Below are 19,133 nucleotides of genomic sequence, written 5' to 3' on the forward strand. Positions count from 1 at the left end.
CAGGCTGTTAATGAGTGGAGGGGAGTAATTAGTCTCGAGGTACGTCAGGTATAAAGGGCACAGAGTACTTCCAAATATTCATTTCAGTATTGAAAAACTTACGAGTCAGATCTAAGAAAAATAAACTTAGGAAAACGAGAAGTGTTATTCAATTAAAGAAAGAAATTCTGTTGTGTTTACTTGTAAAAAACAAAATATAGTGATTGTAAAGATGGCAAGAGTTACAGAATATTCAATTCGTGAAGTTTCGGAACAAGTGAAAAGAAGTGCTAAGCAACAATCGTGTTCGCCTCTGGTGAAAAAACGTAAACATGCTCAAGGTGTCAATTCTGAGGCTGACTTGAGTAAATCGGGAGTGTTAAAAGAACTTGAGAACGAGCCGAAAGCATCGAAAACGAGTGATGAAGAAGGAACGGAATCTAAAGCAGATGATCTAACATCTGATAATTCAGCGATACTGTCATTTGCTGAACCAACGGTGGTGAGTTCACGGCGTCGCACTAAACAAGGGGCGCCACAATGGTCATTACGAAAAATCACTATCCACAAGTGCCTCCATGAGCGATTACTAAAATTTCTCGTTTGTTCGGAACATGACATTGAAAAATTTGCGGAAGAAATGGATCATTGCATGAATTCGGTTCCTATAATTATTGTCCCAAATACCTGTGAGTCATTGGTTGGGATATTCAACATCAAATATTTGCTGCAAGATTTGAAATTCGAGAGGAATGTAGAAAGGCCATATTTCATTGACAGACCTTCTATGATTATACACAGACCTCATTCGGATGGTAGTTCATCACCTTACCAAATTTGTGACGATCCTTGGACATTAACAACACGAGAATGGCTTCGTGTAGTAGCGGCATTCACTTACGGGCATCCTTCCCAGTTCACAGGATGGCCTTGCAAAGGCGATCCATCTGTAATTTTCAGAAAAATTTGTGGATTCCATGTTAAATACAGTGATGTTCCAGTTCCTGAGGGTGTTGAGAAACAAAAAGTTTTTATAATTGAAGTGAATCGCAATGACAGGACCAAGGATATGGCAACTCTTTCAAAAATTTGGAAAATCATTGATTTTAACATGTCAAAAAATATGTCTAAATTATCATTTTAACTTGTATTTATGATTTTATATTTTATTTTTTAAATTCTTATTTTTTGCAATTTAATCGTTAAAATTAATTAATTGTAATATTTTGTACATAATTGAAATAAAGAAAAAATTAAATTTATATTTGTGCATTTTATAAATAATTTATAACAGGGCTATGCTGCTACTCTGGTCGTCCTTAATTTCCTTTTAAGGGCGCCACTGGAAGGATTAAACGGTCTTCCAGAACCGGTTCTTAATGCTCAGGGTCGGTGTAAAATTTAATTGTAAGAGAAGGAAAAGGATGGATAACTTTATAAATAACTTAGATTTAATTATTACAATGATATTCACTTTTATTTAATTCACAACCTTTCAATTAAAACCTTATAATTTCCATACCTTATAACTTTAGACCTTATAATATAAACCTTATAACTTATACCTTATAACTATTAAACCTTTAGATCTTATAACTTTTGACCTAATAACCTTTGACCTAATAAAACCCTACCAATTACCTTTGGCGACTTAATTTCCTTAATCTATATAGCCACTACCTTGGCATCTCACTCTCACACACTCGATTAAAACATTGCCAACTACCTTTGGACTTACAATTAAAATCGGTTACCTCCCGAATTATTTATTAACTATTTACACGTTAAAATTTATTTCCAACACACATACTGCACTCGAGTCTCCTGGACTTTTCTTCACACACACTGAATTTAAGATGGCTCTTCCCGCCACGCAATTAATAAATAAATTAATTAATTTTTGAGAGGAATTATAATTATTATTATTAATTAATTTTGATTAATTCCTTTCCAATAACTAACATTATCTCTTCAATATAATACTGATTCAATTTCACAATAATTAACATTTTAAGTTTAGTTAATAAAGTCTCATTTCTAATCCTGACTCAACACTCAACTTTCCCGACTTTTATTTTTAGATTTTTCTTTATGTCGAGTATATTTTATAATAATTTTATTAACTAATTTTATTTAATTTTAATTTACTTTAATCTGGTCCGAGGAATTATTTTAATTAATATTTTATTTGTGACGACGCGGACTAACTATGGACAATTCTGGCTCATCGGCCTAGAAGTTTCTACGACGCATATAACTCCGGCGACGGCCTGGAATTTCAAGACAACGCCCTGGACCCGGCAATTGGGCCTGGACCCGGTTAGACAACCGTCTGGCTTAAATTTTATTAATAAATTAATTTCACGACTAATTAATTAAATATGGGCCTAGATGTTCTTGGCTTGGCCGCCCTCTGGCGAGTTAGGCTAATTTTACTCATGCGGTTCATAGTGTCGGAAATCAGTGCTGGGCCTACCCGAGGTTGAGCTGGGCGGCTGGACGTGGTCCCCTGGTCTTCGGGCACCATTGGGCCTAGTCGCTGTAAAGCCGACTGGCGTATTGGCACTTGTAAGTCACTCTCGGACCCCGCCAATGGGCTTGGATGGTTTATTACCAACCGGCGATGGAGATGTCTTCCTGGCGGTCCATATGGTCTGACATTCCGATGATATCTCCTGCGCGTCGCCTCCGTATACCCGCGGACTCCGTCCCTGGAGCGTCTTCTGCTCCGGTCCATCTGAAATAAAATAGGGTTAGTCGTATGGTCAAGGAGATCGTTATTATTAAGTTACTATTTAGTCTTATTAGCAATACGCGTGCTACGGCGCGGTAATTTTAAATCCGGTGTATAATGAGTACCGAGCGATTTACCCGCGTCATTACTAAGTTCCACTACTAGCGGACTAATGATTTTCGTAACGGTAGCCGGACCTAAGTATTTCATACCGAGACCTGCGCTATACTTTTGACTTTTATTGCTCAGTTTTCTGTTTGGGTAGAAGACCCTATCACCTAGTTTGACTTCTGGTATTTCCCTGTTACAAATTAATTTATTAATTAGTAATTAGTAAAACACTTGTCAGCAAGCGAGCTTGAACAATGCTTGTATTGTTTGCTCAAATGTCAATCTAACCAATTAAACATTCAATTAAACCCTTACAGGCTGCAGATGACGAGTCTTGGCTGTTCATAACCTAGTGTAAAATACTGTTTCTACATTCACATTGCTCGGGTATTACGATATGCATGCACTTGCAGATATTCCTCTAAGCATAATAAGTAACAAGACAACACAAGGTACGAGGGTTAAGATGCCTCTGCCTCGGTTTTACCCTCACCCCATCCTCACCCTCACCTCATCTTTATCCGGTTTCCAGGATTCAAATAACCACCCACCTCGTCACTAGAATATATTATGTATGCAAGATTGCATACAACAATTTGCAACATTCCCGGTATCACCAAGTTATACGCGGTTGAGCCCCGTAACCGCGCGCATTCATACGCGCACGCGGTATAAGCTGCGGCAAATGCAGATCCAGATCTAGATCCGGATCCAGATCTGCATCAGCATCAACTGAACTCTTAAGCGAAACAGACGAGAATTAGATTGCAAGAGCTTCAGAATTGCCTACACTAGTCTTTACAGTGAATAAAATCAACAATTGAACTAGTTATGCGTACGCTGTACACAACCTTCATATATATGTGAATGAAAAATAAACGATGCGCATTTTTGTGTAGTCACGCGTAGATACTTTATTGTTTTATTTTTTTTTCTTTTTGTTTCTATACCTGAGTAGTTACTCGCTCATTAATGAGCTATTTTTTTTTTCGAGCATACTTGGACAATGATGATGACTATGACTATCTCTCTCTTATTGTTAAAATCCCGGCTTAAGCCTTCAGGCAGCTAGTTATAAACTTTATGAAAAGATATTATTCACCTTTCAACTCTATTATTTTTTTTTTTTTTTTTTTTTTTTTTTTTTTTTTGTAACTTTTATTCATGTTTCGTCTTTGGAAGTTAAGTAAATTTTTTTTTTCTTCAAGACTTGATGAAGTCGTAGATAATTTTAAAGTTGATGAAACATCCTGAATAATTATACATTTGACTAATTTTTTTTTATTCTCAAGAAAAAAATAAATTCTTGAATGAATCAGATAAGTACCTCACCTTTTTTAACTTCCTGCTAAGAAAATCGACAATTTGCAAAAATTTCGGGAAGTTATTGTTTTCACCCCGATTTTCAAAAATCGAGTTTTCATCAGATGTCGACGTTTTGAGGTCCTAGGAAGCTATTCTGACTATTTTCAGAATGATGTCCGAGTATGTGTATGTATGTGTGTGTGTGTGTGTGTATGTAAACTCTTGGTAACTTTTGAACTAATGAATCGATTTGGATGGTTGAGGTGGCAATCGAAAGAGCTTGTTGGCCGTCAACTTTCCTGAAAATTTCAGATTATTTGATCGAATAGACTCGAAAATATTTGCGAATTACGAAAAAAAAAAATTTTTTTTTTTTAGTTTTTTATTGATTTCTCAAAAACAATTTATACGATCGACTTCAAAATCTTATCAGCTCTAGTACTCAATAAAACGCGTCGATTTCCACCTCAAACATCAAAATCGGATAATTCGTTCGAGAGTTATCGCGGGAGAAAGAAATGGTAAAAAACGGTTTTTTCTAAATATTTTCGAAACGACTGACGCGATCGATTTCAAATTTTAATCAGCTCTAGAATTCAATAAAACGCGCCGATTGCCACGTCAACTATCAAAATCGATTGATTAGTTCAAAAGATATCCGCGTTGAAAAGTTAAAAAAATAACATTTTATGTTATTTTTTCCGGATAAATCATAATATAACTTACTAAAATGTGCCTGATATCATACCAACTCATCTTTTTTATGGTTTCTGTTGATCATATAATGTCATCGAACTTGGTTTGTAGTTTAAATCATGTTATCAACAAAAAAATCGATAAAACGTAGTTTTTAATATTTTCATCGGATATTTCATATATTATTGTTTCTTACATGAGTCAAAACTTATTTAAATCTTGATTTTGATCCCTGACATTGATTGTTGCCTCAATACACTTATTTTACTGAACATAATCAGGAACTAAATTTTAAAAACCGCTTCATTGATGATTTTCGATTCTTAAATTTTCAAACTTCAGCATAACAGGGAACTTGTTAGAGCTTGAAAAGATCATAAAAAAACAATTGCATGTAATAGCATTTTCGAGCTCGAAGAGCTCGAAAATATATCTACACTAATGTTTTCGAGCTCTTTGAGGTCGAAAACAGCGGGAAGTTTTGGGGCTGGCCCGCAGGGTCAACCGACGCCCAGATTTTTTACGTAGTACCCCATTGAGCTCGTGAAAAATCAAAATTTTTGTTTAACGCTCCCAAAAACTTATTGTTTTTTTAAACGCCCCGTTTTGCTCCCCCCCCCCCTCCCTCTCCTATTTAATTAATATTAAAAAGCAGAACTAAATTATGTTACGAATTTCGAGGAGTATTTTTTTATGGAGAATAAAAAAAGGATGCAGTAAAATAAAGAGACGTTTGCTTTGTAAATTATTAAAATGAACGAGGTAGGTAAAACTGATTTGGAAAATGAGCGCGTACAAATTACAAGAGCTGGTATAAAGCCGGTACTACTGTGCGATGTTACCTCTTGGCTCTTAGCTCTATCCATGGTCTCTGGCTTAGTTTAAAAGTGCCCGAAACCGGGTGCATGAAGCGAGTATAGCTAGACGAGGAATAAGAGAAGAGCAAATATGAAGTAGAGTGCCGAGAACGAAGAGTAAAGAGAAAAGGAATAATATGTATAAAGGAAGCCAGCCGCCGAAGAACGCCGATATTTTAGCTGCTGAAGGAGGAGTAAACTAAGTACTCTGTTTAATCTAGCATGTTGCATAAATGCATAATCCTTAGTCCTCCTTTATTTTCCCATTCTTGTGCTTTTTTGTCTTCACTCATTTTTTTTACAAAACTGTCATTCATGTTTTTCATTTCATCAACATTAGCATTACTAACAATACGAAGCACTGGTTACATTTTACGTAAAAAGTATCCGTTCCCTGGAGAAATGATTTCCATCTCTATTTCGTTTCATTTAATTTAAACTTTGTTCTTATTTTTTATAAGTTATTTAAAGTCGATCGAACGCGTTTGGTGGCGTACGTGGGCGTCTTTTATTCAAATCGAGGAGCGCCTTACCCGGGGCCGTTCAATGAAATAAAACGTGGGTGCGATAAGAGAGCCTTTAAAATCGATCCCACGTTTCATCCACTTTGGGTTAAATTCTCTCTGTCTCACGGCATTTTCAACAAATAAAAGTAACAGTTATCCTGGTTATTGATACCACTAACCGCCCGAGCATATATTAGCCCCAGAGCTATGGAATACGTATTTTAAATAAATTACTATCTCCTTTAAGTTTAAGTATAAACTCTGACGTCATTAAATAAATAAATACATAAAAAAAAGTTCGAGGTAAAACGAGACATAATTTTTCAGAAAATTTTTATTGAGAACTAGAAAAAGTCGTCTCTGAGGTAAAATGGATCGCAATTGTAAAAAATAATTTTCCTCTCTAAAAGTATAATGTCTTTTTTTTTTAAATAAATTCTATCTTTTAGAGACGAAAAAAAATTTAATAATGGGCGGATAGAAATAAGTCAATGGTGGATTATTGTAGAAAAAAGATATTCAACAAGCACTTAGATTTTATTACTGCTTACAGTACATTTTAAATATTTGCCCAGAGATTGCAATTAGAATCCTAATGGAGCCCTTTAAACGATATCGCTTGTTCTGTAACATCACTTGAATATCCTCAAGAGATATAGAAAGAGTATATTAATTTCTGTCGTTAACCCGCTGTCTGAGCCATCAGTTAAGTGTCTGGTAAATAGATTCCAATAGTATCCATTCGATCCCGGCTCTGCAATTTACTCAGCACCGTAAGCTTTTTTAAAATTAAACCTTTTAATTAAGTATTTTGTACGTAACTCATAGAATTATCGACGCGCGGATCTTTTTTTAAATATTAAAAAATTAGCATATAATAATTAGAATTTTATGTCGTGATTAAACTAGATTTTATCGGCATCAAGACCTTACACTTTAATGACAAACTCTTGTGTGTAGGAACTTGTACTGCAAGGGTACTTGTGTCGAGGACTCATAAACTTTTATACGCGCGTTATATTAAACTTGTTGATATTTAAATTATCATATTATTTTTTATCATAAAAAAAATTTACATATTTTTTTATTAAATTATTCTTTAAAAAATTAAAACAAAAAATTCATTTACACAAAGAGCTGAACATACTTCCGTTCAATGAATCAAAATTTCAATACCCACGATATATTTTAACAACAAATACCAATTACATAAATTAACAATTACGATCGTGAAAATACATGATAGCTTTTAATTATAAATTTATAATTAAATCCTTTTTCCATTCGTCAGCGTGATATTTGTTTTTAGTTAAAGGCAAATAAAAAAAAATATTTTTAATTCAACACCGATTTATAATTAAATAAATTGAAAAAAATGTGTCTATATATTTTTTTAGTATTTAGCGGTTATAAATTTAATATCAGCGATTTCTTTTAAAAACTTTTTTTCCGGCACGTGTATTTGAACTTTTTTTTTTTCTGACCAGCGTTGAACCATATCGCGGTGTTTTATTGCCGCAACTTTTTCGTCTCTTTGCAGGGCTTTTCACTCTGCTAAAAAAAAGGTAAAAGTTATTTTCATGTATTTCTTTGTATCGTTAAACAACAATCAATCTCTTTTTTAAGCTTACAATATATTTTGTAGCGAGATGTGATATCCTAGTAAAAAGCTCTTTCATAAAAACATATAAATATTCGAGGATCCTGATCGTTTAAAATATATAGATGTATATGAAAAATGGGTTGATTTAAGTCAAAGGGATTAAAGTTTATAAAGGCTGGACAGAGCTAAAGCCCCGATTTTTTTAATACTCTTGACCAGTTGAGTAAACTTTATTCCCAAGTACATTTTAGATTTCAAAGGTTTTAAAAAAGATCAATATTACACCTTATTGCTGCTTTTTTTATCGGCTGGCCATTTACTAATATCTATTTCTTTCGGGATGTTTTTATATTTTATCCGCGAATATTTCAGTTTCTAACTTGCATTGGATGTCAGAGTGGTTTATTGTTCCGAGTCAACATTAAAAATTTATATGCGTCAAAATATGTATATATTTTCATATGAAAATATATAAAACTTTAGAATTGCATCGCTGAATTATTTGTGACTCCATCAATGTTATATCCATGGTTCATGGAAATAGTGTATATATTATTTATATTCAGACGTTGAATATGAATTTGCGATCTCTGAATTTGAAAGTATGACTTACTTGAAGACTGCTGCTATTTATTAATCCATATTGACAGACATCATTTATTCAACTTATGTCAATTTTGAATCAGAAATTACATATATTATCCAGGAACAAATTTATTACTCTTGATTGTAAGAAATTTAATACCCAGTATTTAAATTGTGCAAGAAACTTCACTTTACATAGACCCTTTACAAAAAAAAAACCTATTTTATCCCGGGAAAAAAATTTCAAACCGAAACAATGTTAAAATTTTTTCTCGACCGAAAAAAGACCTAAAAAAACTGAAAATAGGTCTGTTTATTAACAATATTCTGATTTCGGCGAAATTTTGGCCTTTTTTACTAAAACACTATGATTAGGCATGATTTCAGCCAGATTTTATATTTTCGGCTCTTTTTCGTGATTTTTGATCCGGTGGCAATCAAAGCCGACCTGAATTTTTCCGGACGTACATGGACATTATTTTTTTTTTTGAATAAAAAGACCAGATAAAAAAAAAAATAAATTTTATTGCAACATCCGAGATGTGGATTTTTAAGTGCAACACGTTAGTCCATTTTAGGAGAGAAACCATCGTCAGAGTATATAACTCGGGTATTTCGCACGCTCGTGCAAGCTTCCGGTTGACGACCCCATTCTCGGGTAAAATTCTTCCGGGTTACCCACAACCGCAATTCCGCCACCGTAAATGCTCCCGAGTATCGCTCTACCTACCGGACATATCTTACTATTTTTTTTATTCTCTCTCATTTTTATATGTATTCTTATTCTATTATTTTTCACCGAAACAAAATGAAAATGAAAATAAATAAACTACCTTTCAAAATGACTGTAATTTTACGCTCTTGGACGTCCTTCCTGATAATTTTTTGATATAACAAACAAACACAATACAAAATTCAAACTATTTTCCGAATTTAAAAAAGAAAAAAATTCAATAAATCATCCAACTATTTATCAAATTCCGGAATTTATAACGAATTGGTGAACAAAATAATCCATCAATGCAGGCAAAAAGTAAATCTACAGCGATCCCACGATAATTTCAAACAAATTTTTTTTTTCTCAGCTACAGAGTTTCTCTTCTCGAGTTTTCCGTCTTTTCCATCGCTCCAGTAACTTTTTTTTCTTTTTTTTTCTGGTCGGCTCATGTAGTCCGTATTCGCAATGTAATCTATGGGGCGTGGCGAAATAGTTTTCGATTTCTCAGTTGCGACTGAGACGACCAAAATTTACAGCTTCTCAGTAATACAGAGTTACTTTTTTTATATCCAATTCTTTCTTCTCTTCTCTTCCCCCATTTTCCAGCTGACACTGAAATACCTCAAGATCTGTTTTACGGTTGAATTATAATTTTCTTACACCTCAATCATTGGGTATATTTTCTGGTTGATTTATCCGACAAATTTCTAGCACAGGTACAGTGAGAAATAATCAGCCGAGATCAAGTAAATTTGATGAATTTATAATTCGGTGGTAAATTTTTATCATGACTGATCGAAACCGCAGGAGATTATCAATAATATTGAACTGACGTGTCTTGATCAGTGAGTTCACTATCGAGTAACTTCTTGATCCCGCGGATTTCGATAGTGTCACTAGGTTAGATGATAAAATACTCAGGAAACTCTAGGTTATGGGCTGGTAGTAGCATCTGCTGGCTAGACTCCAATGTTTGTTGACTGGAAATTTACCGACCGGCGATTGTTTTGGCTAAGTGCCATTATCTTTGCGAGAAATTTTGACTTCGGCTCGATGACTCGTGAATATATAGCATAACATTGTTTTATAACTGTACATATATTTCATATTAAAGTCCTACTGGTTAAAGAATTTGAAACATGGAAAAAATTTTCCCGCTGAAAAGATAAAAGTTTTCATTTTTTTTGTTATTTTATTGTCATGATTTGTTAATTTATATATTCGCTGGTGGTCATTCAGCAACTACGTCTTTTAAGATACAGAAAAAAAAGTTTTCAGACTGGTAGAATAACTATCATATTTCTTGCGCTGGCAAATGCTCGTGATACGTATCACGTGATGTCAGAACGCGAATTGCAACGTAAATATTGGACGTTAAACCAGAAGAAAAACATGAAGGAGTAAAATAAGAAAAGTGAGTTTTTGTTGAAATTAGATGTCAGCATGTGTCCCTATTACTCACTAATAAAAAAACTTTTCTCATAAACTTGTTTATTTTTGTTAAACATTTTTCATTAACTCATTTATTCATCATAGTACTTCTTCAAAGTCGGTAGTAAAATAAAATTACATAAATATCCCAATTAATAAATACATTAAAACATCTTTTCATCAGCATCAACATAAATATTTTTTATAGTGAGTTATACTGGATAAAAAAAATATCTAAGTAACCCAGATTTTTACTCACAACTTTTTCGTTTTTTACCTCAAGCTTTCAGAGGCTTTTATTTTTAAAAATTTTCCATTTCTTACTTTTTAAAACTTGCTAGCAGACACTGTGACGGAATAAGGAACCTACTGAGAATTGAAGAAGATGAAGAAAATGAAGAAGAAGAAGAAGAAAAAGATGTTGAGCAGTACTTTTTAAAAGTGGTTATGACGCTGGAGGTTTTATAAAGCGCGAGCTAAAAGCCATTACCATTTTGGACTTTCTTAGATTTCGGTTCGTTTGTCGGTCACCTCGTTCGCTATTTAGACATTTTATGCTACCGAAGCTTACAGTTACTCAGACAACTGGATTCCAGTTATTCGGCGTTTAAATTCGCTGAATACAAAGACGCGAATTGCTAATTACAGGTCACAACTTTTGAGTGAAAATTAAAATCAATGGAATGAATATGAATGATGATGATGATGATTGATTCGTACAAAGCAGCGTGTTAAGTTGAAGTTCTTCACTACGAAGCTATTCAAATATCGCAACTCGAAGGAATAAACTCGGATTTAAGTTATGCAAGTACATGCTGAATACACGCTCCAGAGATATTCCAGATAATCCCAAGTGTATGGCTGTGCATACATCACGCCTAAGGCACTCATCAGTCCATTTCTCTACGTCATTGCAAATGTGTTCTTGATGAAATCGCAGTCTCTGATCCGGTGGTTCCCCACGGGCAGTTATGCCCAACGTCCATCTATACACACCCTCGTCATCACCATTACTATCACATCATCGAGCTCTTCGAGGCTATTTGCGACCATTAATCCACGATATATTATCCCACATACGGATTATTAATTAAGAGTCGTTTATTTCAATCATAACTTCCTCGCTATTTTAATTTCTGTTACTTATTCATAACTCATCTAAATACATTTGTTTCACCATCAGATTAATCGAAAATAATTCACCGTTAATTTGCAATGCTAATGCCATTTATTACTTATTGTATACATTATTGTAAAACTTTGTAAGAGCTATTTCTATTTAATTAAAAAATTAATTTCAAATCAAAATTTTTATTTTATTAGCCAAAAAGGCGAGGTTATATTTTGAATTTACTGAATTAATGAAATCACATTATTCATTCAATAATTCATTTTATGTACTGATATTGTAAAACTGGTCATGTTATCTGAAAATTGACGTTTAAATTAAAATTGACACTGAACATAATCTCCACTGGTGTAAAATTTGACCCAAGATATATTTTCGAAAAAAAAAGTAAAATATCGTTCTATTGAAAATAACATCTCGTTATCGAGTAAATTAATTGACAGCGTGGTTTGCTTTGACCTCTGGCTCTTGAGCTCTCCAGACACGACCATTCACTAAATAGCGAGTTTATGCTCTCCCGCGGGTTTATATTTCAAGACCCATTCAGTTCGTTCCAATCGCTGGACGTTATTTCCATTTTCAATACCCCTGGTTCCTCAAAACTATTTGAATATCGTCAGTAACATCTGCTCGAGTAGTTTCTTCTCCAAGTCTTTCACAGCACCACCCGCCTGCTATCCTACACTTGTGACTTCTATTAACTTTTCTTCCACCTAAAATTTTATCCCTTTTTACTTTTATATTTTTTGCTAATTTTTTCTTCACCGTCCAGTCGAATCTTTCCAACATGAGAATAATTTTACATCCAAACTTTATCGGCGAAAAAAGTAGTTCAATAATTTTTAGATCATCATCACAACTTTCAAATAATTCACAATTCTATCTTTAAACATTCATATAAAATCTAAAAGTATCACAAAAGTTATGATGACATGTAGCTCAACAAACCTGAGAACTTCTTATTATATATATATATATATACACAAATTCTATTAAACTGCACATCCTCAAATTTACATACAAATGTATATTTATTTACTGTCATATATAACGCACATGTCAACGCTTAAAGAAACATTGAAATATAATTCACCGACGGCAAATGTCATAAATCTAAGCTAATAATTTAACGATTCAGCCATATTTACTTGGAAATATTATTTGCCCACAGTTAACTAAATTCACCGACAAATTTTAAATCACATATATTTAACTTTGTTGAGTATCTTTTAAGTTTGCACACATTAATTGCCGTAACGCTCTAATCTCCCCCTAAACACACAAAAAATTTTTCCACCCTCAGTATTTGACTATTATTTTTCCATTCGAGGTCTGCATAAAATCATAACACAATTATCCATACCCTCCTGATAATTCTTGTCAGATAAATTTCCACGTGGATCATCATGATCCTTACAGGAAATTTATAAGATTTTTACAGGGCTCCCATAAGATTTAGGAACCTTTCAAGAATTAGCGGGGCTGGTAATCGAAATACTGATGGTGAAAAAACGGAACCAGCAGCTTTGCCGAAAACAGAAGACTTATCATGGACGATCAATCTAAAGTTAAGCCCACGTGATGCGTGACAAGCTGGTAGATATAACGAGATTCAACGGAGTAGCTTTTCTAGTATCTGGTTACAGCATCTAGTTAGCCCAGAGGCAGTAGTACCAAGTAGTATAGAGTTGGCTGGAAACTCTCACATCGTGGGATGTTGCTTCTGGTACCGGGTCTGCTAGTGCCAGTGCGGCTCTTGCTGCTTTACCTCGAGTAATTAATAAGGACGACGTTATTGGCTTTGCCTCGCTGGACAGTCTATCGAAAATTTACCAAACTAAATACCATCAGAGCTAACCTATTGCGTTTCACATCATTTCATGATGACATGGACGTATTTAGACCTTTTGCCAATAATTTCTCATGAATATTGTATCCCAGGGCAATTATTTCTTTATTCTGTCTCTGCTATTCCCAATATTTATTCAGTTTCTGAATTCCAGGCACCGAATTTAACAATTTAACATCAATCTGCAGAGGAATCTGTGTTATTTTGGCGCCCAAAATTTGAAATTCTTAATTATTGACATTGAATTTATTATTTATCAATAATTCTATGTCGCTTTTATAATAATAATAACAATAACAATAAATTTGTTCTTAAAGAAAGATCAAGTGGCAAAAAGAAAAAAAATTTGTTGAAATGAATTTAAGGTAAGAATTCACATTTCAGATGAAATTAACTCAACGGATTATTAATCGAGCTGGCGCCAAGCCAATGCATAGCGAGGAGGAGTTGCTGGGTTACCTTTTAATAAAATGATTTCACGTCAGTCCGAGTAGTTCCTTCATTTAGAAAGTTTGCTCAAAGTTTCGTCGCAGGTTTTCCTTTCCCCGCACGATAATCAATGAATTAAACGGCTCTTGTCGCCGTGCCGCAGATTCTTTCAGCGCCGATCGAAACTTCGGCTCCCGCGAATCTCACTCACGTCCCCACCAACTGTAGTAATAACTGTAACTCATTTTCGCGGCTAAAATGAATCTCGGTTCCATTTCCCAAGACCACAAATGCCGAAAAATATTCATATTCATATACATTAGTATATAAAATATGAAAAGTATCGGTAAAGTTTATAATTGCTGAATACAAAGGGTATCCTGGTATCGATCGATTTAATAGGTTTCCTACCCGTGTTCCGTGTGAATAGTCAACACGTGAACACACCTATGTCATCACCGTATCGTATCGTACATAATATCCGCTTAATTCTGCGCATCGTTTGCTTGCCGGTAAGAAGACTTTGAGCTTGAGTGATTCAATGCTACTCCATCTACCAGCACGCAAACGGTCTCTCTGTGTATCAACTACCAGAATACAAGGTACTTTAGTATCTCTGGTGTTTGTAGTCTGTAAAAGCGTAACCTCAAGCATATATATATACACATACATATATATACTTTTATATCGCAAAGTTCAGACACTACAGCCACAGCCTTCCTCCGCTTTTCAGTTCATTCGCTATGAAATTTTCTGCGGCTCGCACTTTCTATACATTTTATAAAAAAAATACCTGTACATATATGAGAGTTGTTATATAATAGATATACCAATCTTTTCAGAAGATGAACAGAGATAAAAAACAAAAAATTTTTTCATCAAACCAGGGTCTCTTTATTTCGGACATGCCCATTGGAGAGTAAAATTATTAGAGTGAATGGTTGGAGATTTTTGATGGTTAACATTCCGAATAATCGTTTTATGTAAATGAAATTATTTACACTAGTGTGTAAAGTGAATGTATATATGTATGATCATTTAAAATAAATATTATGATGAAGGTAAATGAATTTAATTAAATAGTGGATAATTGAGCCATTGATACGAAACACGCGGGATGAACACACATTGAAGGGTATATTGATGCAGTGGCTCGGATGCGTCGAACGCGGGACAATTATCCACTTGGGTACTCAGCAACGAACTTGGTTATATTCACCAGATTATATATAGGACCAATAGAAATTTCACCGTCGCTCAACGACGCACTTGGGACACACACTAATGACTGAGCCTCATACACAACAATAATCCAGATAGTAATCATAATAATAATAATGCTTGCGACACTATCAATATTACTTTGGATATATTGACGTTAAATTGTTTGATAAACAAATTACATTTTAAAACTCATGATCTCTATCACGCATTAGTCAACCCGCGAAATGTATACCGCAGATATTATCGCGTGTAAGCCAATATTGATAAAACGGAAAAAATAGGCCGGAACAAAGCTTTATAGGAAGCTACGACATCCAAAAATTATTTTTATTTCCTGCGAACTTCGTAGCTAACATTCAAACATTTTTTTTACTGTATGCTCGGGAGCTAAATCTAGAGCTAGAGCTTTATTCACCCAATTTTTTTTTATTTTCACTGCAAGCCCCTGAATATAACTCGAATGCTTTAACCTTGAGTAGTTATCCTTTTTTATTTAAATCCCTAAAAATCTTCTTACTCAACCAATACCAGATATTTTAATATTTAAGAAATTTATTCACAACTTATTTATATGGAAATTCAGATCTTGAGTTTTTATCAGCTATCGAAGTTTAAAGATCTCAGGAATCATTTCTTATCATTTTTAGATAAATGTCCACGTCTTGGATTCGAGTACTTTCTAAATTATTGTCAAAAAATAAAAATTAATAAATTATGAAAATTTAGTCAGATTTCAATTTTTACTTTTTTTGACATTCATGTTTTTATATAAATATTATATTATTTAATTAATTATTTAAATATTTATATTAATTTAAATATAGCAAGCAAACAAAATATTTTTAGCTTATGCAATTATAATGAATATGAATATAACTCGTGTTCATTAAAGTCTAATTGCATTTAATGAAAGTATAGACGTGAGTATTCGCATTTGCTTTTGACTCGGATGAACGTGAAAATTAAATTTCCTCTCACATACTTCATTACACAATTAGAACAAAGAACAGTTGATTATTATTCGTCTCATAAAATATGTCGTTTAGTGACGAATTACAGAAGATACTACCGTATGCTTAAACAATCCCTTAATTAACAAATAAATCGTCTTTCGTTTTGAATACTGCCACTTCAATTGTGTCTCCGGTCAATTTGTTTTATATACTTTACTCAAAAATGGAGTAGAGTAGACGGGTAAATTATGGAGATTTTCTAAAGAATAGAATAAGAAGTGGAGGAAAAATATAAATATACGATGTAATCTAAGATGTGACGTTGCATGTTATCCACTTTAGTTGGCCGAGCTGCATCAACCCTTTAGGCATCGCAACAGTCTTTGACATGCAAATATATTTTGTAACTGCATAATAAACATACCCTTGTTCATATTTATTTTCTTTTATATTCAAATACTGCTGCTACTCTTTTACTCATTTATTATTATTTTTCTTTTTATACTAAATTTAATATCTATTAATGAAGTCCATTTTACAAGCTAGTCTTTATAAAAATTCATAGACAGTGTCATCCTCATTTATCCTCATCCATCCTAATTTATCCTCATATGGGTCATAAGTCAGAAAAAATGTTTTTCTCAAGACTTTTTCGAGTTTTCTCTACTACAGGACATCATAATGAACAAAAAACGTTTGTATTGTGATAAGTTATTCCCAACAGGAGCAAAGTTACGAGCCACTTCTGATAATACTACATAGACAGTGTCATGTGCTTGCATCTGCCCGTATCTGCCCGACGTCGATTACTCAAACAATAAATTATTCCCAGGACTTTTTATGGCTTTTCCTACTAGAGGGCATCATAGTGAACAAAAAACGTTTATGGTATGATGGGTTATTCCCAACAGGAGCAAAGTTACGGGCTACTCTTCATAGAGAATAGCCTATACCCATGTCCACCAACGCTTATATGGGTCTCAACTCAAGAAATAAATTATTCCCAGGACTTTTTATGGCTTTTCCTACTAGAGAGCATCATAATAAACAAAAAACGTTTATGGTATGATGGGTTATTCCCAACAGGAGCAAAGTTACGGGCTACTCTTCATAGAGAATAGCCTATACCCATGTCCACCAACGCTTATATGGGTCTCAACTCAAGAAATAAATTATTCCCAGGACTTTTTATGGCTTTTCCTACTAGAGGGCATCATAGTGAACAAAAAACGTTTATGGTATGATGGGTTATTCCCAACAGGAGCAGAGTTACGGGCTACTCTTCATAGAGAATAGCCTATACCCATGTCCACCAACGCTTATATGGGTCTCAACTCAAGAAATAAATTATTCCCAGGACTTTTTATGGCTTTTCCTACTAGAGGGCATCATAGTGAACAAAAAACGTTTATGGTATGATGGGTTATTCCCAACAGGAGCAAAGTTACGGGCTACTCTTCATAGAGAATAGCCTATACCCATGTCCACCAACGCTTATATGGGTCTCAACTCAAGAAATAAATTATTCCCAGGACTTTTTATGGCTTTTCCTACTAGAGGGCATCATAGTGAACAAAAAACGTTTATGGTATGATGGGTTATTCCCAACAGGAGCAAAGTTACGGGCTACTCTTCATAGAGAATAGCCTATACCCATGTCCACCAACGCTTATATGGGTCTCAACTCAAGAAATAAATTATTCCCAGGACTTTTTATGGCTTTTCCTACTAGAGGGCATCATAATGAACAAAAAACGTTTGTATTGTGATAAGTTATTCCCAACAGGAGCAAAGTTACGGGCCACTTCTGATAATACTGCATAGACAGTGTCATCTGCCTGCATCTCCCCGTATCTGCCCGACGTCGATTACTCAAACAATAAATTAATCTCAGGACTTTTTATGGCTTTTCCTACTACAGGACATCATAATGAACAAAAAACGTTCATATTGTATGAAGTTATTTTCAACATAAGCAAAGTTATGGGCCAATCGCTGTAGCAAAATAAAATAATTTAATTTTCAAAATAAAAAATAATAGTAATAATGAGGTCAATTAAATATCCCAAATTTTTGTTTACAATAGTGAGCCATTTCAACTTACACTCAGATTTACTAGGTACCAATAAAATTGAAAAAAGAATTTTTCTTATTAAAAATTTTTAATTTACCACATTGTCCGGGCCGATTAACTCGCGATCCTATTCTCCAAAGCGTAACCAAGCTTCTTTTAACAAATAAAATTTTTCTCTTCATAATGGTTTCCCATTCCAACCGAGGTTCCGTTACATACATTTAAATAGAACAATGGAAATCGTAAAAAAATATAATTAAACTAAAACTAACATTGACTCTGTGAACAGCTCAATTGTTAATAGTCATAATTGTGACATAAATTATTGGATATGTCGTGTGATATAAACATATATAAATATAAGCTTGAATACCTCAATTATATTAATCAAATTGAGTTATCAGCTTTAGAATACTTTGTCATAAATTATTTATTAATTCGTGGTATTATCTTCTGTTTTGTAAATCGATTCAATTTTACACATTGCTAATATTATTTTAATATTAAAAAATTTTAAAAACGACTAATGAATATTTTTACCGGCTTTACGGCGGATTAGCATAAATTTAATATCGGGTTAAATAATCCGCTAGTAAAAAAATGACTTAAAATATTTTTTTTTCGCCCTTTTTTATTCAAGTACTTGTGGATTTTTATTGTCCCCGAACAATGACAAGTCAGAGTTGGATTTTATTAGAATAAAAAAAAGTGTAAGAGGGTTTTTATTTTTTTTTTTAGATGCAGTAAAATCAACCGATCAGCGACAACGATTTTTGACAGCCGCTTGTCAACTGATGGCCAAAGTCGTCTCTGTACCCGAGTTTGTTATATTTTATTTTTTTTTTTTATCCTTTTTTTTCCTCTGGTACATCAGTAAAATAAGTGAAAAAAAGAGTTAAAAGATCGAGTCCCTTGCGGTCCGGGGGTTAGTTGTTTAAGACTTGAGGGCG

At 33.7% G+C, this 19,133-nt stretch overlaps 1 protein-coding gene across 1 annotated transcript; it reads left to right on the top strand.

Moving 5' to 3' along the window:
- Nucleotides 1–211: 211 nt before the first annotated feature.
- On the top strand, nt 212–2,637 carry LOC128667551 (uncharacterized). The gene is made up of 2 exons (XM_053737961.1): nt 212–1,051; nt 2,431–2,637. The coding sequence occupies exons 1-2, from the start codon at nt 212–214 to the stop codon at nt 2,635–2,637; spliced, it is 1,047 nt and encodes a 348-aa protein (XP_053593936.1).
- The last annotated feature ends 16,496 nt before the right edge of the window (nt 2,638–19,133 follow it).

Source organism: Microplitis demolitor, chromosome 4 (genome assembly GCF_026212275.2).
Source record: "Microplitis demolitor isolate Queensland-Clemson2020A chromosome 4, iyMicDemo2.1a, whole genome shotgun sequence".
NCBI classification, from domain to species: Eukaryota; Metazoa; Arthropoda; class Insecta; order Hymenoptera; family Braconidae; genus Microplitis; species Microplitis demolitor.